Source organism: Aotus nancymaae, unplaced genomic scaffold (genome assembly GCF_030222135.1).
Source record: "Aotus nancymaae isolate 86718 unplaced genomic scaffold, 86718_ANA_hifiasm-v0.15.2.pri h1tg000040l, whole genome shotgun sequence".
NCBI lineage: Eukaryota > Metazoa > Chordata > Mammalia > Primates > Aotidae > Aotus > Aotus nancymaae.
The window spans coordinates 92,832,290-92,855,731 of NW_026988454.1; the positions used below are offsets into that span (position 1 = coordinate 92,832,290).

The 23,442-nt window shown below is 42.9% G+C and overlaps 1 protein-coding gene and 1 non-coding gene across 2 annotated transcripts in view; both read right to left on the minus strand.

Moving 5' to 3' along the window:
• The window catches only part of MTO1 (mitochondrial tRNA translation optimization 1), a 32,917-nt gene extending 11,977 nt beyond the window's left edge, over window positions 1-20,940 (minus strand). Inside the window, exons 1-9 of the mRNA XM_021670301.2 lie at window positions 20,608-20,940; window positions 15,941-16,140; window positions 15,743-15,860; window positions 11,975-12,264; window positions 8,643-8,755; window positions 8,361-8,551; window positions 8,000-8,130; window positions 6,254-6,458; window positions 5,878-6,049 (exon numbers count right to left, since the gene is read on the minus strand). Coding sequence (XP_021525976.2) covers window positions 5,878-6,049; window positions 6,254-6,458; window positions 8,000-8,130; window positions 8,361-8,551; window positions 8,643-8,755; window positions 11,975-12,264; window positions 15,743-15,860; window positions 15,941-16,140; window positions 20,608-20,824 — 1,637 coding nt within the window. The 5' untranslated portion in view covers window positions 20,825-20,940. The remainder of the gene's footprint in view (window positions 1-5,877; window positions 6,050-6,253; window positions 6,459-7,999; window positions 8,131-8,360; window positions 8,552-8,642; window positions 8,756-11,974; window positions 12,265-15,742; window positions 15,861-15,940; window positions 16,141-20,607) is intronic.
• Window positions 18,513-18,616, minus strand: LOC135268505 (U6 spliceosomal RNA). Its single transcript, XR_010336819.1, has one exon. It is a non-coding gene; the product is annotated as a U6 spliceosomal RNA (small nuclear RNA).
• Window positions 20,941-23,442: the final 2,502 nt, after the last annotated feature.

The window sequence follows — 23,442 nt, forward strand, 5'->3', positions numbered from 1 at the left end:
AGGCCAAGTCGGGAGGTCATCTGAGATCGGGAATTCCAGACCAGGCTGATCAACATGGAAAAACCCCATCTCCACTAAAAATACAAAATTAGCCGGGCATAGTGGAAGGCGCCTGTAATCCCAGCTACCTGAGAGGCTGAGGCAGAAAAATTGCTTGAACTTGGGAGGCAGTGGTTTCAATAAGCCAAGATTGCACCATTGCACTCCAGCCTGGGCAACAAGAGCCAAACTCTGTCTCAAAAAAAAACAAAACAAAACAAACCCCACCCCACACACAAAAGAAAGCAGGGGCCAGGTGTGGTGGGTCATGCCTGTAATCTCAGCACTTTGGGAGGCCGAGGCAGGTGGTCAGGAGTTTGAGACCAGTCTAGCCAACATGGCAAAACCTGTCTTTACTGAAAATACAAAAATTAGCCAGGCGTGGTGGCAGATCTGTAATCCCAGCTACTTAGGAGGCTGAGGCACAAGAATCACTTGAAGCCAGGGGTGAAGGCTGCAGTAAGCAGAGATGGTGCACTCCAACCTGAGTGACAGAGTGAGACTGTCTCAAAAAAAAACTGAAAGCAGGGTCTTGAAGATATCTTTGTATACCCATGATCACAGCAGCACTAACATGTACATTAACATTTACGAACAATAAGGTGAAAGCAACTCAAGTGTCCATCAGCAGATGAATGGATAAACTCAATGTGGTATATACATACAAAATTCAACCATAAAAAGGAAGAAAATCCTGTTACATGTTACAAGGTAGATGAAACTTGAGGACATTTACTATTATTGTGATTATTGAGAATGTGTCTTACTCTGTCAACCCGGCTGGAGGACAGTGGCACAAACACAGCTCATTGCAGCCTCGACCTCCTAGGCTCAAGGGATCCTCCCATCTCAGTCTCTCAAATAGCTGGAAAAACATGTGTGAACCACCATGCCAGCTAATTTTTGGATTTTTTCGTAGAGGTAGGGACCCATTATGTTGCCCAACCTTGTCTCAAACGCCTGGGCTCAAGGGATCCTCCCACCTTAGCTTCCCAAAGTGCTGGGATTCCAGGCATGAGCCACCATGCCCCACCTTGAGGACATTATGTTAAGTGAAATACGCCAGTCACAAAAAGACATACTATATGATTCTACTTCTGAGTTATCTAAAGTAGTCAAATACACAAAAACAGAGTAGAATGGGGTTACCAGGGGCTGGGGGAAGGAGAGAAAGGGGGAGTTACTGTTTAATGGGTATAATGTTTCAGTTTTACAAGATAAAAAAGTCCTGGAGACCTATTTTACAACCATATGAATATAATTAAACTTACAAATAGTTAAGCTGGTAATTATGTTCTTCTTTTTTGGGGGGATTATGTCTGTAGTCCCAGCACGTTGGGAGGTGGAGATAGGAGGATCCCTTGAGCCCCGAAATTTGAGATAGTTTTGAAACAATTTGTTTGCAAGGCTTTGAGCTATTTTCAACTCCAAACTTCAAGATCTGCTTTGAATCAAGCCTAAACCTCAGAGCCCTTGAGCCCCGGAATTTGAGATAGTTTTAAAACAATTTGTTTGCAAGGCTTTGAGCTACTTTCAACTCCAAACTTCAAGATCTGCTTTGAATCAAGCCTATGCCTCAGAGTACAGCGCTCTGGCAAAGAATGGGTAAGTTAGCATACTTCAACCATGCCAGGAGGGAATTTCTGAGCTACCTAACACATCAACACATTTCCCTGTAATCCTGACAGGAAATATGTATGTGTTATGCACAGGTGCACATGGACATGCATTTGTGTATCTCTTCTGTTAAATGCCTGTTCAGAGTCAGGTTCAACTGGTTGGTCTGGCACGTATGCAGCAACTGTATTTTAACCAGATTGTAAAATCTTTTTAGCTTTATACGTCTGGGCATTGATCAAGTGAGTTCATTAAGAAAGGCTAAGTGGGCCAGGCGCGGTGGCTCACGCCTGTAATCCCAGCACTTTGGAAGGCCGAGGCGAGTGGATCACGAGGTCAAGAGATCGAGACCATCCTGGTCAACATGGTGAAACCCCGTCTCTACTAAAAATACAAAAAATTAGCTGGGCATGGTGGCGCGTACCTGTAATCCCAGCTACTCAGGAGGCTGAGGCAGGAGAATTGCCTGAACCCAGGAGGCGGAGGTTGCGGTGAGCCGAGATCGCGCCACTGCACTCCAGCCTGGGTAACAAGAGCGAAACTCCATCTCAAAAAAAAAAAAAAGAAAGAAAGAAAGGCTAAGTGGTGGGGGCCGGGCAGCACTTTGGGAGGCTGAGGTGGGCAGATGACGAGGTCAGGAGTTTGAGATTAGCCTGGCCAGCATGGTGAAACCCTGCCTCCAATAAAAATACAAAAATTTAGCCAGCATGCTCCTGTAGTCCCAGCTGAGGGAGGCTGAGGTAGGAGAATCGCTTAAACCCAGCAGGCGGAGGTTGCAGTGAGCCGAGATCATGCCACTGCACTCCAGCCTAGGCAACAAAGTGAGACTCCATCTCAAAAAAAAGAAAGGCTAAGTGGTAGACTGCAAATATTCTCAAATAAAATATGTAGACTGATTCTTCCTGAAGGGAAATATGCCTGGATTAAAAAGGAATCTGGCCAAATTACCTTTTTAAAAAATCCATCTAAACAAAATGGCTACTCGTGGGATTGGTATGGTAAAAATACAACTGATATGTTTTCTTTGTTCATCTTTTTATTCATCAGTTAGCATGTGAGACTGTTGAAAACGATCACTTTCCACATTCTCAGTATTCTTCAATACACATTAGTCATATTCAATGCAAGTTCCTATTATATGAATTAGTGTAATATTTGTTATAAAAGAAAGCATAGTGTTATAAATTCTTTTTTTTTTTGAAACAGAGTCTCACTGTGTCACCCAGGCTGGAGTGCAGTGGTGTGATTTTGCCTCACTGCAACTTCTGTCTTCCAGGTTTAAGTGATTCTTCTACCTCAGCCTCCTGAGTAGCTACGATTACAGGTGTGTTCCAGCACGCTCGGCTAATTTTTGTATTTTTAGTAGAAACAGGGTTTTGTCATGTGGGCCAAGCTGGTCTTGACTTCTGGCCTCAAGTAATCTGCCCACCTCAGCCTCCTAAAGCACTAGGATTACAGGTATGAGGCACTATGCCTAGCCTTTGTTATCAATTCTTTGTCCAACTTTTGAAATAATGTGAACCCTCCTAAATTTAAATCAATAAATAGCTGGAGAAATGAGTCAGTTATAAACTGCTTACACTACAACTATTTCCTGATGCTACTTAGCTGGTAAACAAATATATCACCGCTATAGTCTGAGTGTTGGTGGTATCCCCATGGTTAAATTCATATGTTGGAATCTAATACTCAATATGATAGTATTTAGAGGTGGGCCCTTTGTTGGAGGTGATTAGGTCGTGAGGGTTCTGGCACTCATAAGTGGGATTAGTACCCCTATAAAAGAGGGTTGGGGAGCTTTTTGCCCTTTTGCCATGTGAGAACACAGCAAAAAAAGGCTCCATCTTGAAAGTAAAAAGCAAGCTCTCACCAGACACTTAATCCGTTGGTGCCTTGATCTTGGACTTCACAGCCTCCAAAACTGTAAGCAATAAATTACTGTCATTTATAAAGTATCCAGTCTAAGGTGTTTTGTTATAGCAGTCTGAATGGACAAAGATATCCACCATCCTTATTTGTGAATGAGGCTGTCATTTCTATGAATGAAATCCCCTGATCTGGATAACAAATATGCAAATTCTTCAAAACCTGCTGTTACTATTATTAAAAATCTGTTTCAATTAGCTGGGCACGGTGGCAGGAGCCTGTAGTTCCAGCTACTCGGGAGGCTGAGGCAGAAGAATCGCTTGAACCCAGGAGGCAGAAGTTGCACTGAGCCAAGATCGCGTCACTGCACTCCAGCCTAGGTGACAGAGTGAGACTCTGTCTCAAAAAAAAAAAAATTGTTTCATATACTATAACAGTGGTGCTAAGTGCTTTGGGAAACCCTTATGAAAATAAAAGCTTGGGCCAGGCACGGTGGCTCACACCTGTACTCATACCAGCACTTTGGGAGGCCGAGGCAGGTAGATCATCTGAGGTCAGGAGTTCGAGATCAGGCTGACCAACATGGAGAAACCCTGTCTCTACCAAAAATACAAAATTAGCTGGGCATGGTGGCACATGCCTGTAATCCCAGCTTCTTGGGAGGCTGAGACAGGACAATCACATGAACCTGGGAGGCAGAGGTTGCAGTGAGCCGAGATTGTGTCACTGCACTCCAGTCTGGGTGACAGAGTGAGACCCCGCCTCAAAAAAAAAAAGCCCTAAAAACTCAGGAACAGAAGTTAAAAAAGATAAAACACTTTGATGAAATGTAATCCAAACAAGAACATATGCCAGACTGCAATTAAGGAAGGAACACTTGGAAAGATTAGAGATAATGAAGAACAGAATTAAAATGGTTATATCTTTAAGTTCCCCTGCCAAAAAAAATCATAAGGAAAATGGGGACTTAAAAGGGGGAAAATATACTGGAGACACAGCTTCATGATCAATGCTACCATAATGTGCATAACGTAACTCTAAGCTACAACGATTGCAGATTTATGCCTTCTGGGGATCTTCTCTCATTCTAATTAAAGTTTTTCAAATAGGAAAAATCAAGAGTAAAATATATAGATTTCAAATTATTTAAGATCCTTAGGAACATATCTGTGGAGCAAAAATGCTCTATGTTAATGTCTTTTAGACTCAGAGGCCATAGAACTAGAATAATGGACAAAAAAGGACAAAAAACCCTAAAATGTAGCAAGGGATTCTTCATGTAAGTCCAAAGAATTTATAACACTCTGCTTTGTTTATCAAAGGAGTTTCCTTGCTATAGCTCATGGACAAGATAACATCATTCCACACTGCTCCAAGCCTAGAAAAGAAAGCAGATAACTATTTTTCTTGGTTTGAGCCTTCTAAATCTTATGAAAGCCTAAAGAACTCAATGGGAGCCACAGAAAAACCATATAAAAAATAAAAATAATAACTTCAAATCACATATGTGTGTGTGTGTACGTGTGTGTGTGTGTGTGTGTGTGTATATATATATATGTAATTTTTTATTTTCATTGAGACAGAGTCGTACTCTGTCACCCAGGCTGGAGTGCAATGGAGCGATCTTGGCTCACTGCAACCTCTGCCTCCCAGGTTCAAGTGATTCTCCTGCCTCGGCCTCCCGAGTAGCTGGGATTACAGGTGCATGCTACCACACCTGGACAATTTTTGTATTTTTAGTAGAGATAAGGTTTCGACACATTGGCCAGGCGGGTCTCAAATTCCTGACCTCAAGTGATCTGACCGCCTTGGACTCCCAAATATATACATATATATAAATATAATTTTTTTTGAGACAGAGTCTTGTTTTGTCACCCAGGCTGGAGTGTAGTGGCGAAATCTAAGCTCACTGCAGCTTCTGCCCCTGAGTTCCAGTGATTCTCCTGCCTCAGCCTCCTGAGTAGCTGGGATTACAGGCATATACCACCATGCCAGGCTAATTTTTTTTTTCCCTTTTCTTACTGCCACATCAAGAATCTGAATGTCCAAAGCCTGGCTAATTTTTGTATTTTTAGTAGAGACGGGCTTTTGCCATGTTAGCCAGGCTGGTCTCGAACTCCTGACCTCAGGTGATCCACCTGCCTCGGCCTCCCAAAGTGCTGGGATCAGAGGTGTGAGCCACATGCCTAGCTGTATTTTTTAATACTGAGAAAACAGCTGAAGGATTTTGAAAAGAAGCTAAAAACAAGCTACATTCATTTAAAATGTGGGTAGGAGCATATATATAGGTAATGTTTCTGAAATGATCTTATTTTTCTATAAAAAGTGAGAAAGGTCTGTATTAAAAATGTATACCTGACAGGCAGACTTCTACTAGTACTTATAGAAGCCTCTGGGATTAAGTTTTTCCACTTAGAGCTTGAAAACTCAATAGATTTCAACACAGAAATGCCTTCTTCTAAAGAAGACTTCATCCAATGAGCTCTTTCATATCGCTGTTGGGACACACAGCCAGCTTCTTTATATCCTAGGGAAGGGAGAAAGAGAATATAATGAGAAGTGTGGTTTTTAAAACAAATGTTTTGGTACAGACAGGGTCTCACTATATTGTCCTGGCTAGTCTTGAACTCCTGGCCTCAAGTGATCCTCTTGCCTTGGTCTCCCAAAGTGCTCAGATTATCGGTGTGAGCCACCATGACTGGCTGGATTGCAGGACTCAGGGAAGAGATACCTCGCAGTGTGAGCCGGCTGTCAGCATTATCGGGGCGCAGTGACAAACGGAACTCTACTCGGCTGGTAAACATGCGGTATGGTTCACTGGTGCCCAGAGTGGTGAGGTCATCAATCAAAACTCCTATATAACCTTCTGTTCGGCTAACCACAAAGGGAGGCTTGCGATTGACCCGAAGACTGGCGTTGATTCCAGCTATCACACCCTACAAGAGCACTGAAATGTTTAAAAGGCCATTATGAACTAAACAAAGGACTATCCTATTCATAACACTACCTGGAAACAATGGCATGGCACAGGAAGAAAGCAAGTATTGTACCTAAGGGATATAATAGAGATAGAAAATGTGATCCATATTCAGATACAGAATATGGGTAATATATCACTTTAGCAGGCTATGATTCATTGTTTTCAGAGATACCTATCTAATCTTCCAGGGGACTAATCTTTTTTTTTTTCTGGAGACAGGTTCTTCCTCTGTCACCAAAGCTGGAGTGTAGTGGCATAATCTTGGCTCACTGCAGCCTTGGCTTCCTGAGTTTAAGCAGTCCTCCCAATTCATTCTCCCAAGTAGCTGGAACTATAGGCACATACCACCACATCTGGTTACTTTTTACTTTTTTTTTTTTTTTTTTGTAGAAATGGGGTCTCACTACATTGCTCAGGTTGGTGTCGAACTCCTGGCTCAAGCAATCCTCTCTCCTCAGCCTCCCAGAGTGCTGGGATTACAGGTGTGAGCCACCATGCCTGGCCAGTTAATCCTCTTTTAAAACCCACCTGTGAAACTTCTCTAGCCTTTGCCCCCTTACAAATAAAAATAAAACAGGCTGGGCACAGTGGCTCACACCTGTAATTCCAGCACTTTGGGAGGCCGAGAAGGGTGGATCACTGAGGTCAGGAGTTCGAGACCAGCCTGACCAACATGGAGAAACATCGTCTCTACTGAAAATACAAAATAAGCTGGGCATGGTGGCACATGCCTGTAATCCCAGCTACTCGGGAAGGTTGAGGCAGGAGAATTGCTTGAACCCAGGAGGTGGAGGTTGTGGTGAGCCTAGATCATGCCATTACACTCCAGCTGGGGCAACAAGAATGAAATCCTATCTCAAAAGAAATAAACAATAAAAAATAAAATAATTTCTGACTTACAAGGAATAATAATAATTTCAAATAAAGTATATTAAAATAAAATTTAAACTTCAGAAGCAATACAATAAATCTAATCAAAATATGATATCACAGGAGCTCAGAAAAGTGAAATAAAGCCATAAGTGTTTTGATAATCCTATTATTAGCCAGTCACAGTGGTTCACACCTGTAATCCCAGCACTTTGGGAAGCCAAGGCAGGTGGATCACCTGAGGTCAGAAGTTTGAGACCAGCCTGGCCAACACAGTGAAACCCCATCTCCACTAAAAATACAAAAACTAGCTGAGCGTGGTGGCGCATGCCTGGAGTCCCAGCTACTTGGGAGGCTGAGACAGGTAGATCACTTGAACCTGGAAGATACACCACTGCACTCTAGCCTGGTGACAGAGTGACACTGTGTCTAAAAAAAAGAAAAAAAGAAAGAAAAAAAATCCTATTATCTACAAAAGCCATCTCCAAATACCCCAAAATTGATATTGTCTTCTATTAGTATGAGTTGTATCTAAAATCTATATAGTTAACAGAACATACATTAAAAGGAGAAATACCAGTTAAATAGTCCCTTTCAGTTTACAGTAACATCTTAACAACTTCTTACTTGAGCTGCAGCTTCCTCATAACCAGTGGTGCCATTGATCTGTCCAGCAAAGAAGAGCCGTTGAACTAAATGAGTCTCCAGAGAAGGAGTGATCTGACGGGGATCTAAGTAATCATACTGAACACCATAGCCTGACCAAAGAATAAAGGCATTAAATAAGTAAACACAGAGTTGGGTTTGCTCAAGGTAGAGAAGCAAACATTACCCTTAAATGCTCTTTAAAAACAGAATATTTAAAATGTATAGGTGTTGGGCTTCATCTTCTGAGACTCTAAGCAACAATGACTGTAGCTAAGGCCTCCTTACTGACCATTAAATCAATGCTGAGTTTACACTGAAAGGTAGCTGTGATCCTCTTTACCTGGCTGAATCACTTTAGCTTTCTCCAAGCCTCTGATGCACGTGATCATTTTCTCTTGTAACTCAGCTGGTAGTGTCATAGATAACCCCTGTGGGTAGATAAGGTCAGAATCCATTCCTTCAGGTTCCAACCAAACTTGATGTTGACGGTTTGGAAAACGTAAAACTTTTGACTCAATGGAGGGACAGTAACTAGAATAGAACATTGAAACAAATTTGAAATGAACAAAAGAGGATTGACATCATTCCTTAAAGTAATTGAGCACGGATATTTTGTCCTTACCGGGGTCCTCTTATTGTTTCCTTAACATGACTATTAAGGTGAAGGTTCTTAAGGACAATCTCATCCACTCTAGGGCTGGTGTGAGTCAAGTAACATGGCAGCTGATCTTCTGGCTAAAAGACAGTAAACAGATACAATACTGATTTGCTTCTGTGCTAGTTTCTTTCTTATCCATATAAATTCCACATGATATGTACTTACTTCAACAGACACTAAACTTGTGCATAATGCCTAGTATTACTTATGAAGTATTCTTGCCAAAAATAAACATCTCGAAAGATGAAGTTAAATTTAAGCAAACCTCTAAATCTTGTTTTATTTATTTATTTATTTATTTTTGAGACAGAGTCTCACTCTGTTGCCCAGGCTGGAGTGCAGTAGCACAATCTCAGCTCACTGCAACCTCCTCATCCCAGGTTCAAGCAATTCTCCTGTCTCAGCTTCCCGAGTAACTGGGAATATAGGAGCTTGCCACCATGTATTTTTTTTTTTTGAGATAGAGTTTCACTCTTGTTACCCAGGCTGGAGTGCAATGGTGCGATCTCAGCTCACCGCAACCTCCGCCTCCTGGGTTCAAGCAATTCTCCTGCCTCAACCTCCCAAGTAGCTGGGACTACAGGCGCACACCACCATGCCCAGCTAATTTTTGTATTTTTTTTTTTTTAATAGAGACGGGGTTTCACCTTGTTGACCAGGATGGTCTCGATCTCTTGACCTCGTGATCCACCCGCTTCGGCCTACCAAGGTGCTGGGATTATAGGCTTGAGTCACCGCACCTGGCCAATTTTTGTATTTTCAATAGAGGTGGGGTTTCACCATATTGGCCAGACTGGTCTTGAGATCTTGACCTCAAGCGATCCACCTGCCTTAGCCTCCCAAAGTACTGGGATTACAGGCGTGAGCCACTGCACCCGGTCTCTTTTTAGTGTTTAAAAAATTTCTTGGCCAGGCATGGTGGCTCATGCCTGTAATACTAGCACTTTGGGAGGCCGAGGCAGGTGGATCACCTGAGGTCAACAGTTTGAGACCACCCTGACCAACATCGTGAAACCCCATCTCTACTAAAAATACAAAAACATATTAGCAGGGCGTGGTGATGGGCACCTATAATCCCAGCTACTCAGGAGGCTGAGGCAGGAGAATTGCTTGAACACAGGAGGCAGAGGTTGCAGTGAGCCAAGATCACGCCATTGCACTACAGCTGTGCAACTAGAGCTAATTTCCACCTCAAAAACAAAACAAAAAAAAGCTTAATTTGATTGAGTGTGGAGGCTCACGCCTGTAATCTCAACATTTTGAAAGGCCGAGGTAAGCAATGGCTTGAGCCCAGGAGTTTGATACCAGCCTGTGCAATATGGTGAGACCCTGTCTCTATTAAAAATAATAGTGAATGAATACATTTTAAAAAATAAAAGCTTAATTTACAAAATATGTAAAGTTATAAAAGTAATGAAATTTATGATTTGCCAGGTGTGGTGGTTCACACCTGTAATGCTAGCACTTTGGGAGGCTAAGGCAGGCAGATCACCTGAGATCAGGAGTTTAAGACTAGCCTGGCCAACATGGCAAAACCCCGTCTTTTTTTTTTTTTTTTTTTAATAAAGATGGGGTTTCACCATGATGGTCAGGCTGGTTTTGAACTCCTGACCTCAGGTGATCCACCCACCTCGGCCTCCCAAAGTGCTAGGATTACAGGCGTGAGCCACCACGCCCGCAAAACCCCATCTCTACTAAAAATACAAAAATTAGCCAGTGTGGTGGCAGGCGCCTATAATCCCAGCTACTTAGGAGGTTGACGCAGGAGAATCACTTGAACCCAGGAGGCAGAGGTTACAGTGAGCCGAGACTGAGCCTTTGCACTCCAGCCTGGGCAACAAGAGTGAAACTGTCTCCAAAAAAAAAAAAAAAAAAAAAAAGGCTGGGTGTAGTGGCTTATGTCTATATAATCCCAGTACTAGCAATTTGGGAAGCCAAATGGGGCAAATAACCTGAAGTCAGGAGTTCAAAACCAGCCTGGCCAACATGGTGAAACCTGGTCTCTATAAAGATACAAAAATTAGCTGGGCACAACAGCGGATGCCTGTAATCCCAGCTACTTGGGAGGCTGAAGTGGGAGAACTGCTTGAACCCAGGTGGCAGAGGTTGTAGTGAGCCAAAATTGCACCACTGCACTCCAACCTGGGGGACAGAGTGAGACTCTGTCTCAAAAAAAAAAAAAACCAAAAAACAAAAGTCTGGGCATGGTGGCTCACACCTATAATCCCAGCATTTTGGGAGGCCAAGGCGGGCGAATCACAAGATCAAGAGATCGAGACCACTGTGACCAACATGGTGAAACCATGTCTCTACTAAAAATATAAATATTAGCCAGGCGTGGTGGCACACACTTGTAATCCTAGCTATTCGGGAGGCTGAGGCAGGAGAATCGCTGAAACCCAGGAGGCGGAGGTTGCAGTGAGCCAAGATCAAGCCACTGCACTCCAGTCCGGCAACAGAGCGAGACTCTGTCTCAAAAAAAAAAAAAGAAATTTATGATTTATGGGGAAATACCCAATTAGCCAAGTTAGCCATTCCCTTTTAAAGGTTAATTCTTTGGGCTGGGCGTGGTGGCTCATGCTTGTAATCCTAGCAGTTTGGGAGGCTGAGGCGGACAGATCACTAGGTCAGGAGTTCAAGACCAGCCTGGCCAATATGGTGAAACCCCATCTCTACTAAAAATACAGAAGTTAGCTGGGCGTGGTGCTGCATGCCTATAGTCCCAACTGCTCAAGAAGAATCGCTTGAACCGGGGAGGTGGAGGTTGCAGTGAGCAGAGATCATGGCATTTTACTCCATCCTGAGCGACAGAGCGAGACTCTGTCTCAAAAAAAAAAAAAATTACTTGTTTGGCTGGGTGTGATGGTTTACACCTGTAATCCTAGCACTTTGGGAGGTCAAGGGGAGTGGATCCTTTTGAGTCCATGAGTTCGAGACCAGCCTGGGCAACACAGTGAGACCCTATTTCTCCAAAAAATTTAAAAATTAGCCAGGCACAGTGGCTCATGCCTGTGGTCTCAGCTACTCGAGGGTACTGAGGTGGGAGGATCACTTATGACAGAAGGCCAAGGCTGTAGTGACCCATAATTGCACCACTGCACTTCAGCCTAGGTGACAAGGTGAGATCCTATTTCAAAAAAAAAAAAAAAAAAAGGACAAGAAAAAAAAGAACACTTCTTTGCACTATAAGCAAGAGTGCTATAAAGTGAACAGCTGCCAAAAAAAAAAAGTTACAGTACTTCCTGCTGTGACTAGCCAACATCAGCTGTGAGCCAGGTTTTCATAACATATCTTACCTTAATCCATACTGTCTCATTCATAAAGCTGAATGGTAAGGATGGATTGTCCGGTGTCTGCTTGTTTAGAATACTGAAATTAATGGATTCTTTTGCAATTCGGGGTGGAGTCCCAGTCTTCAATCTTCCCACCACAAACCCTAACTTCTCCAGCGTCTGAGCCAACCCTATAGAAGGCTGATCCCCTAAACGTCCTGCTGGATGCATCTCCAATCCAATTACAATCATGCCTCTCAGAAATGTCCCGGTAGTCAGAATCACACTCTCTGAATATACTGTGCTTCCATCCACTAAATAACAGAAAAAAGGAATAAAGTCATTTTTAAATCGTTACCATGGATCAAAATAGAATGTGACTATTTTACATTAGAACTACAGGAAAACTATCAGTCTTTAGAAACTTGAGAATCTTTTCTAATTTTTTTTTGTTTCTTTCAAGCATTATTGACGTATAACAGACATTAAAAAAAATACTAAATATACTTAAAGTAAGCATCATAGTGTTTTGATACAAGTATATCTTCTGTGATGATACCCATAATCAAACTAACATAACCATCACCTCACATAGTTACATGTTTTGTGTGGTGAGAATACTTAGATCTACTCCCTTAACAAATTTCAAGTATGTAGTACAATATTATTAACTACAGTTACTATACTGTACATTAGATCGCTAGAACTTATTCAACTTACAGCGGAAAATGTGTAACCTCTGAGCAATATCTCTCATTTCCCCTATCCCAGACTAAGAATTTTAAATGAGTAAGAAGGCTATATGTTATCAATCTCAAGAATCTAAGCAATCTAGGAGAGAGAATACAATGTGTTATCACCAATTCACATATACCTAAAATCATATTAACACTAAAAAGTCTCAATTAATTGAAAAAATTAATTTAGACTTCAGGATAAATATGGTATACAACCTCACATTTAAACTTCTCCCTTCTAAAACTCAAAGAAAATTAAATAAGGGAATAAAAACAGTATAAAACCAAAAGGACAAGTAATGGAAAAGAACTAGTCAAAAGATAAGAAATTTCAACATATTTTTGAAAGACAGAAAGTGGTTGGAAGAATGGAAACTCACCTAGCAGAGGGGAGATAACTATAACTTAAGTATTGCTATCTGAAGAGAAGATATCAATGAGAGTGAACTAATTTGCCCTGCAAAGTCTCAGAAATTGCAGAAATTGGAGAACTGAGAATAAGAACTGAGGAGGAATTTGGAATTAAACTTAGGCCAGAAAATGAAATAAACAGCTGAAATCTACACATTAAGGTTTTGTCCCCAGATAGATCTACCTTACAGTAAAATGGAGGTATATTCTTCAGGTAATGGGGACTTTTTGTTTAATGGGTACAGAATTTTAATTTTGGATGATGAAAAAGTTCGGGAGACAGTTGGTGGTATGGATGCACAACACTGTGAATATACTTAATAGCACTGAAATGTACACTTAAAAATGGTTAAAATGGTATATTTTGTAGTACATATATTTTACCACAAAAAAATTGGAGAAGGCTGGGTGTGGTGGCTCACGCCTATAATCCCAGCACTGTGGGAGGCAGAGGTGGGCAGATCACTTGGGGTCAGGAGTTCGAGACCAGACTGGCCAACATGGTGAGACTCTGTCTCCACTAAAAACAAAAAAATTAGTTGGGCATGGTAGCAGGTGCCTGTAATCCCAGTTGCTCGGGAGGCTGAGGCAGGAGAATTGTTTAAACCCAGAAGATGGAGGTTGCAGTGAGCCAAGATCGTACCACTGTGCTCCAGCCTGGGTGATATCAAAAATAAATAGATAAAGTCATTTTTATTTTTATTTTGAGATAGAGTCTTGCTCTGTCGCCAGGCTGGAGTGCAGTGGCACAATCTCAGCTCACTACAACCTCCAACTCCTGGAGTGATTCCCCTGCCTCAGCCTTCCAAGTAGCTGGGACTACAGGCACCACATGACCACGCCCAGCTAATTTCTGTATTTTTAGTAGAGAGGAGGTTTCACCATGTTGGCCAGGATGGTCTCAATCTCCTGACTTCATGATCCGCATGCCTCAGCGTCCCAAAGTGCTAGTATTATAGGCATGAGCCACTGCGCCTGGCCAAAATAATTATTAACTCAAGGCAAAATAAAATGTATGAAAGGGACAAATATAATACACTTCTATGCAGTACACAATACTTAGTCAATAATGTAAATACTATCAATCAAAAATTATGGTATAATTATATCAGAAGGAGAGAGAAAAGGGAAGTTGGATATTAAAGAAAATTACCATAATAATAAGTTAATAAATAGGCCAGGCGCAGTGGCTGATGGCTATAATCCCAGCACTTTGGGAGGCTGAGGTGGGTGGATCACTTGAGGTCAGGAGTTCATGACTAACCTGACCAACGTGGTGAAACCCTGTCTCTGCTAAAAATACAAACAATTAGCTGGGTGTGGTGGCAGATGCCTGTAATCCCAGCTACTCAAGAGGCTGAGGCAGGAGAATCGCTTGAACTTGGGAGGAGGAGGTTGAAGTGAGCCAAGATTGTGCCACTGCATTCCAGCCTGGCCAACTGAGACTCTGTCTCGAAAACGGTTAATAGATAATGTCTAGAACTATAAATTAGGAAGTAAAAATATAAGCCTGTTATTTAGAAATATGGAAGTATATACAGTAAGTGATAACTGAAAAAGTTGAAGTGGGCCATGCATGGTGGCTCATGCCTGTAATCCCAACACTTTGGGAGGCCGAGGCGGGCAGATCGAGGTCATGATATCGAGACCAGCCTGGCCAATATAGTGAAACCATGTCTCTAATAAAAATACAAAAAATTAGCCTGGTGTGGTGGCATGCACCTGTAGCCCTAGCTACTTAGGAGGCTGAGACAGGAGAATCAGTTGAACCTGGGAGGTGGAGGTTGCAGTGAGCCAAGATCATGCCGCTGCACTCCAGCCTGGGAGACAGAGCAAGACTCTGTCTTAAAAAAAAAAAAAAATGTTGAAGTGGCTGTCTCCAGGGAAGGAGATGGTTGTTTTTCCACATAAATTTCTAAATTTCATTTATTTATTTATGTATTTTTGACACAGGCTCTTGTTCTGTTGCCCAGGCTAGAGTGCAGTGGCATAGTCTCAGTTCACTGAAGTCTTGACCTCCCACTTCAGCTTCTTGAGTACCTGAGACGACAGGCACCTGCTACCATGGTTGGATAATTTTTGTATTTTTTTTTTGTAGACATGGGATTTCGACCTCTCGCCAAGGCTGGTCCCAAACTCCTGGGCTCAAGCAATCCACCTGCCTTGACCTCCCAAAGTGCTAGGATTACAGGCATGAGCCATCATGCCCAGATTCTTTAAATTTTTTTAAAAAATTATATGCGTGAGTTACTTTGATTAAAAAAAACTAAATATATAACTCTTTTACATAAAAATATACATAAGGTGTTAAAATATAAATTTTTAAAAATTTGAAGTCAGAACCAGAAAAAAATAGAAATTACAATAGAAAGATGGGGAAAGAGGGAGACATTAATGTGCAGATTATAAAGTTCTACACTAAGATGGAACCCGGTATTGATGAGCCCAGAATTTGACTGAGCATCATAAATGCCAAGATGAAAAAGAGAAATTGTATTTATTTATATAGTTTTCCTCATCCAGGAAGAGAAAATGCAACAATTTCCTTGAATAAGCAAAATATCTCCATACTTTGCTCTAAAATAAATTTCTCACATGGAATTTGATATGCTGTTATCACATATCATCTATAACCAATACATACCCAAAACAACACCACTGACACGGCATTTCCCAGTGTGTTCAGGCTCTGGTTCTGTAAGAATAAGATCTTCTACAGCTCCCTCCTGAACAGTAAGCAGTGGTGTACTCAAGATTTCTTTCTATCAAAAGAAAATGCCAGTTGAAACATGGTAATTAAACAATCACTACAATCTTTCCTGTGCTCATGCCCTATTCTTACCTGCATGTTCTGTTTATAGAGTTTCCTATCAATCTGAGCTCTCAGACCCCACACAGCTGGTCCCTTACACCGATTTAACACTTTGTAATGTACACCAGACTGGTCACAGATGCGAGAACACAGGCCATCCAAGGCATCTACTTCCCTCATTAAATGCCCCTTTCCAATGCCACCAAAGGAAGGATTGCATGACATTTGACCTAAAGAGAATAGACATAAACAAAATAAATATATAAGCACCGGGCACATAGTGAGTATTTAATAAGGAAATATTTGTACAGGTGACTATAGTCTTCTCATATGATAAAAAATAGAAAACATGAATGATCACCTGCACCCAGGTGAATAAACAGCTATGTTGTGCGCGCGCACACACACACACACACACACACACACACAAAGGGTGACGCCCTTTTCGGACTCAGCCCACCTGCAGCCAGGTGAGTAAATAGCTGTTGCACACACACACACATACAAGGTTAACGCCCTTTTCGGCCTCAGCCCACCTGCACCCAGGTGAGTAAATAGCTGTTGCACACACACACACACACACACACACAAGGTTAACGCTCTTTTAGGCCTCAGCCCACCTGCACCCAGGTGAGTAAATAGCTGTTGCACACACACACACACATACACACACTCAAAAAAAAACATGAAAGATATGTTACAAAGAAAATTCCGAAGTCCCAATGGGATGCAAAAGTGTCCAGGGCAACCTGGAAGACAAACCACTGCCTGAATTTTCTTTTGTGTTTTTTGAAGTGAAGTCTCACTGTTACCCAGTGCAATGGTGCAATCTCGGCTCACTCAACCTCTGCCTCCCAGGTTCAAGCAATTCTCCTATCTCAGCCTCCTGATAGCTGGGATTACAGGTGCCTGCCACCACACCTGGCTAATTTTGTATTTTTGAGAGATGGGTTTCACCATGTTGATCAGGCTGGTCTCAAACTCCTGACCACAGATAACCTGCCCACCTTGGCCTTCCAAAGTGCTGGGATTACAGGTGTAAGCCACCTTGCCCGGCCTGAATTTCCTTTTGAATCTCTTCCTTGATGCATATTTTTAGTTTCACTAGGTTTCTTTTTCCTTTCAAATGTATAATCCTTACCCGATGAAACCTTCCTAAATCAAGTACAATTTATTTTATTTATTTACTTGTTCTTTTTTGAGACAGCACCAGAGGAATCTACTAAATCAAGTACAGTTATAAGAAGTCCCTAGTGCTTCAACATAAATAAGGACACACAAAAAAAGAAAAAGAAAAAGAAAAAAAAAAAACAAAAACAAAAAACCAGGGCTGGGCATGGTGGTTCATGCCTGTAATCCTAGCATGTTGGGAGGCCGAGGCAGGAGGATTGCCTGAGATCAGGAGTTTGAGACCAGCCTGGGCAACATGGTGAAACCTCGTCTCTACTAAAATAGAAAAAAATTAGCCAGGCATAGTAGGGTATGCCTGTAATCCCAGCTACTTGGGAGGCTGAGGCAGGAGAATCGCTTGAATCCACCAGGCAGAGGTTGCGAGATCCTGCCATTGCACTACGGTCTGGGCAATAGAGAGAGACTCCGTCTCAAAAAAGAAAAAAACAAACAAACAAACAAAGAAGCCCCTTGGCACTGGTTCATTTACAAGCAATTATGTCTTCCATAAATGCCATTTGATATTTTCTTTTTGCACTTACTTTGCAGAATTAAATATAATGAAATTACAAATTTCTTGAAAGTGGAGACCATATTGGATACTTTCCTTGTCTCTTTTATTTATTTCTTTTCTTTTTTTTTTTTTTTTCAGTTGTGGCATATACCTTTGCAAATAACCTTCCTCTTACATTTACTCAGTCTTACTTGGAAGTCTAATCCCATGTGGTTACCTCAAAGGTTTTTATGGGAGGTGAAGTGATGGGCAAGTTGGGTCTACATCCACATATCCACTGCCACCACCATCAAAGCCTCCAAAAATTTTAATGGTCTCCACAGTGAGGCTGGATAGCACTGTGATTATCAGCATGAAGTGTGTCATTATGAGGAGTGTGTGTGAAAGAGATCTGGTTCAGCCGGGGGCAGTGGCTCATGCCTGTAATCCCAGCACTTTGGGAGGCCGAGGCAGCTGGATCATGAGATCAGGAGATCAAGACCATCCTGGCCAACATGGTGAAACCCTGCCTCTACTAAAAATACAAAAATTAGCTGGGCATGGTGGTGTGTGCCTGCAGTCCCAGTTACTCGGGAAGCTGAGGGAGGAGAATCCCTTGAACCAGGGAGTTGGAGGTTGCAGTGAGACGAGATCGCACCACTGCACGGCAGACTGAAGTCAGAGCGAGACTGTCTCAAAAAAAAAAGAAGAAAGAGAAAGAGATCTGGCTCAATTTCTAGACCTACCACTTATGAGCTCTGTTATCATGGCAATTTACCTAATATACCTCAGCCTCTCTACTGTAAAAACAGGAATGACAGCTGTGGTAGATTATTTTCCCCCTTCTTCCTTTCAACTAGAAGACTCCTGAGCTCCCCAAATGCTGGGATTACAAGTGTTAGCAACCAACCCTGACCTAGGTCTTTGCTAGTATTTTTTAAAAATATGGAACACTTCACAAATTTGTGCATCATCCTTGTGCAGGGACCATGCTAATCTCTGTATCATTCCAATTTTAGTATATATGTTGCTAAAGTGAGCACTAGGTCTTTATTTTTTAAAAATGTAGGCCGGGCGCGGTGGCTCAAGCCTGTAATCCCAGCACTTTGGGAGGCTGAGGCGGGTGGATCACGAGGTCAAGAGATCGAGACCATCCTGGTCAACATGGTGAAACCCCGTCTCTACTAATACAAAAAAATTAGCTGGGCATGGTGGTGCATGCCTGTAATCCCAGCTACTTAGGAGGCTGAGGCAGGAAAACTGCCTCAACCCAGGAGGCGGAGGTTGCGGTGAGCCGAGATCGCGCCATTGCACTCCAGCCTGGGTAACGAGCGAAACTCCATCTCAAAAAAAAAAAAAAAAAAAATGTAAACAGCAGGCTGAGTGTGGTAGCCCACACCTGTAACTCCAGCACTTTGGGAGGCCCAGGTGGGTGGATCACCTGAGGTCAGGAGTTTGAGATCAGCCTGGCCAACACGATGAAACCCCATCTCTATTAAAAAAAATACAAACAATTAGCCGGGCGTGGCACCTGTAATCCCAGGGACTAGGGAGATTGAGGCAGGATAATTGCTTGAACCCAGGAGGCAGAGGTTGCAGTGAGCAGAGATCGTGCCACCACTGCACTCTGGCATGACAACAAAAGCAAAACTCCATCTCAAAAAAACAAAAAACAAAACAAAACAAAAACCCATACTGAAGTGTATAAATATAATCTTTTGGGATATCATACAGCCTCCTGTCCCCCACCCACAAAACCGCATTTAATACTATATATTTCTTCATAGTTATGAGCTGAATGGTAATTTTAAAGAAAGATTTTGAAAATAAACACATGATTCATTCACAACTTTTACAAAACAAGTACATATTCTAATTACTGCTTGCTCCTAAGCAAAAGGCAGGAGGAAAGACAGAGGCATATATAATTTACAAGTTGATGTTTTCACCAGTATCTATCGTGATGCTACAGAATGGCCATACAACCATTACCCATCAGAGCAAAGGAAGTACTGTCTCAGTACTAAGCACAAAATCCAGGGACGACACCCAGAAGGAATATAGGAAGCAAAAATTAGCATGGTTCTTCAAAAGGGCGTCACAAAATCTTAACAGAAACACAAAGATCAGGCTGGGAAGGGTGCTGTGCATCTCCAATCCCAGCTACTCGTTAGGCCCAGGCAGGAAAACTTCTTGGGTCCAGAAGGCGGAGCCTGTAATGGGCAATGATCCTGCCCCTGAATAGCCACTGCACCCCAGCCTGGGCAATATAGCGAGACCCTGTCTCTGAAAAATATTTTTTAAAATAAAAATAGAAGGACCGTTTAATAAACGATTTATCTTTTTATTATTATTTTTTTGAGATGGAGTTACACTCTTTCGCCCAGGCTGGAGTGAAGTGGCGCGATCTCAGCTCACTGCAACCTCCACTTCCCGGGATTCAAGTGATTCTCCTGCCTCAGCCTCCCGAGTAGCTGGGATTATAGGCACCCACCTATGGGTTAGCCAACCACACCTGGCTAATCACTGTATTTTTAGTAGAGACAGAATCTCGCCATGTTGGCCAAGCTGGTCTCCAACTCCTGACCTCAGGTGATCCACCCGCCTTGGCCTCTGAAAGTGCTGGGATTAAAGGAGTAAGCCACTGCGCCTGGCCATAAACGATTGTTAATAATGTTAATTCACCCTTTATCTAGAGTAACATAGTCAAAGACAAACGCAGCAATGAACTAAGAAGTTACCAGGAAGTATTCTTGAACTTTCTCCCTTTCCTAAGGCACGGACCCCAACCCCCAACCTCCCACAACAGACTATTGTTAGCAGCAGCACAATCTGTGGTTCGGAGAATAGACTAATCCAGAGTTCTGGCCCGGCCCGCCTGATTCTTGCGAGACACTGATCGAATCTAAAACCACAGAAAGTAGGATTCTCACTAGCTTTGAGGGAGGGAAGAGGTCCCCCACTTCAGACCCGGGGAGGCGGGAAGGAAGCAGCCTGGGTCCTACAGAAGTTCCACAGAACCCACGCTCCTCACCGATCGTGTCCACGCGGTGCGTGAGGAGCAAAGTCCGAGAGCCGCACCGAGCGGCAGCAGTGGCTGCCTCAGTCCCGGCATGTCCTCCACCAATGACTATCACGTCGAAGTGCGGAGTCCGGGACGCCGCGCTGTCACTGCTCAACCGGGGCAATGGAAACTGCTGCTTGGTGAAGGAAGCCGCGACCCGACCGCCACAGCCTCGGAAGGAGAACATGCTAGGAGAAAATCTGACTTTGAACCTGATAGGAGGGACGGGCAAAAAAAACTTAGGCAACAAGAGAGAATCTGCAGGGCGCAGCCATCTTGCTTTAATGTGACGCCGTAGCACGTCTACGTCCAGCGTCGCCGCTGATTGGCAGTTTGGAGCTACTTTCCTGGTGAGTAAACGCGCCGAAGGCCAGTTGTGTGTTTTCTTTCCTAGTTCTTGCGGGCTATAATTTCCTGTGGTTCTGGGTTGGGAGCCCCTAATAAAGGTCATCTTTTGCCCTTTTTCAGGCCCTGCAATCCTTATCGCCGGGTAGCCACCTACGATGAATGAATTTGATCAAAATTTGCCTTATTAGATCTTTGTAATCTGTAATCTGACACACTATCATTTTCTGTTTGTCTATAAAAACTATAAAGGCTGGAGGCCGGGCTTGGTGGCTCATGCCTGTAATCCCAGACCTTTGGGAGGCCGAGACGGGCGAATCACGAGGTCAGGAGTTCAAGACCAGCCTTGCTAACATGGTGAAACCCTGTCTCTACTAAAAATACAAAAATTAGCTGGGCATAGTGGTGCGTGCCTGTAATCCCAGCTACTTGGGAGGCTGAGGCAGGAGAACTACTTGAACTGGGACCTGGGAGGCAGAGGTTGCTGTAAGCCGAGATTACACCACCGCACTCTAGCCTGGGCTACAGAGTGAGACTCCGTCTCAAAAACAAAACAAAAAACCAAAACCAAAAACAAACAAACAGAAAAAACTAAAAGCTGAAAATAAGAACAGATTCGGACGGGGTGTGGTGGCTCACGCCTCTAATCCCAGCACTTTGGGAGACCGGAGCGGGTGGATCAGGAGGTCAGCAGATCGAGACCATACTGGCCAACATGGTAAAACCCCATTTCTACTAAAATTACAAAAATTAGCCGGGCATGGTGGCACGCACGTGTAATCCCAGCTACTCAGGAGTCGGAGGCAGGAGACTCACTTGAACCCGGGAGGCGGAGGTTGCAGTGAGCCCAGATTGCACCACTAGGCAACTGAGCGGGACCCTGTCTCAAAAACAAAACAAAACGCCACAAAACAAAACAAAACAAAAACTAAACATTATTCATTATTATTATTTTATTAATATTATTATTTTTCAAAATAGGATCTCTGTTGCCCAGGCTAGAATGCAGTGGTGCTATCATGGCTCACTGCAACCTCTGCCTCCTAGGCTCAAGCGATCCTCCTGCCTCAGCCTCCCCAGTAGCTAGGACCATAGGTGTGGGCAGACACTTGGCCTGGCTAATTTGTTTTATTTTATTTTATTTTTTGGCTACACAGGGTTGGAGAAGGGGATGTCTCACTATGTTGCCCAGGCTGGTCTTGAACTCCTGGTCTCAAGCAATCCTCCCAAAGTGCTGGGATGACAGGTGTGAGCCCTGCTTCCAGACTGTTTTTGATATTTTTTTCTTTAAAATTTTTTTTTTGCTTTTTGCAACATCATTTACATACTTTTTATATTTTTTATTAAAAATTAGATCATAGTATATGCATTGTTTTGTAATCTAGTCTTAATAATCATGAACATTTTTCTATCAAAAAAATAATAACTTAAGACATAAGGAAACTCTATATGGTACCTTAGGGATGAGGGAAAATACCCAAAGATTAAACTGGGAAGGCATTCATATCCCAAGTACAGAAGGCCTTCAGAGAGCATGGGCAGTGCAAAGTTGGGGGCTTCCAAAGGGAGCAGCAGCTCTGTGCAGACCTCCTGGGTCACAGGTGGGTGCAAAGCTTATAGCTTGCAGTGAATGCCGAGAATGAAGTACTTAGACTAATTCTAGCTGAGCAGAGTTAGGGAGCAGCTCTTCTGAGAGAGTCAGCCTTAGCATCCCTCTGCCAAGTATTTATTGAAAGGGCTTGTATTAACTACAAATATCCACTAGATGGCTTTTTGAGGTCAGGTCATGAGACACATATGACCTTGTACAACACTCAAACCACATTCTCAACAGGCTGTTTTCAGCGTTATCACATCACACACTCCACTCCCTGTCCTGTTTTCAGGATCCAGGAGTTTCGTTCTCATGCACAAATAAAATGCACACAGTGCCTCAGTTTCTTCCATGCCCTGACCTCAAATGCCTTGTACATAAGCTTGAATATGTTGCCGTGCACCCGCCACAGTGGGCTTCACAGAAGGGCTTGCAAAAGTTTCAACTTCTTGGTGTGTGATTCTCTGGCCCACAGGCAGCTGTATGCAGGCAAGGTGGAAATTTTAGTTTCTCTGTCTAGAAGGCTGTGGACAGGTTATAGGCAGGCCAAGATTACAAAGTCACAGAGATCACTTTCTGGGCTTGTGGCTGAGGTAGGCTCTACCAGATGTTCTCATATCCAAGGCTGACTAGAGACAAACATGAGGTATATAGAATAAGATGTAGGCCTGGCGTGGTGGCTCACACCTCTAATCCCAGCACTTTGGAAAGCCAAAGTGGGCATATCACTTGAGGCCAGAAGAACCTCATCTCTACTAAAAATACAAAAATCAGCCAGGTGTGGTGGCACGCACCTGTAATCCCAGCTACTCAGGAGGCTAAGGTACGAATTGCTGCAATGAGCTGACATTGCACCACTGCACTCC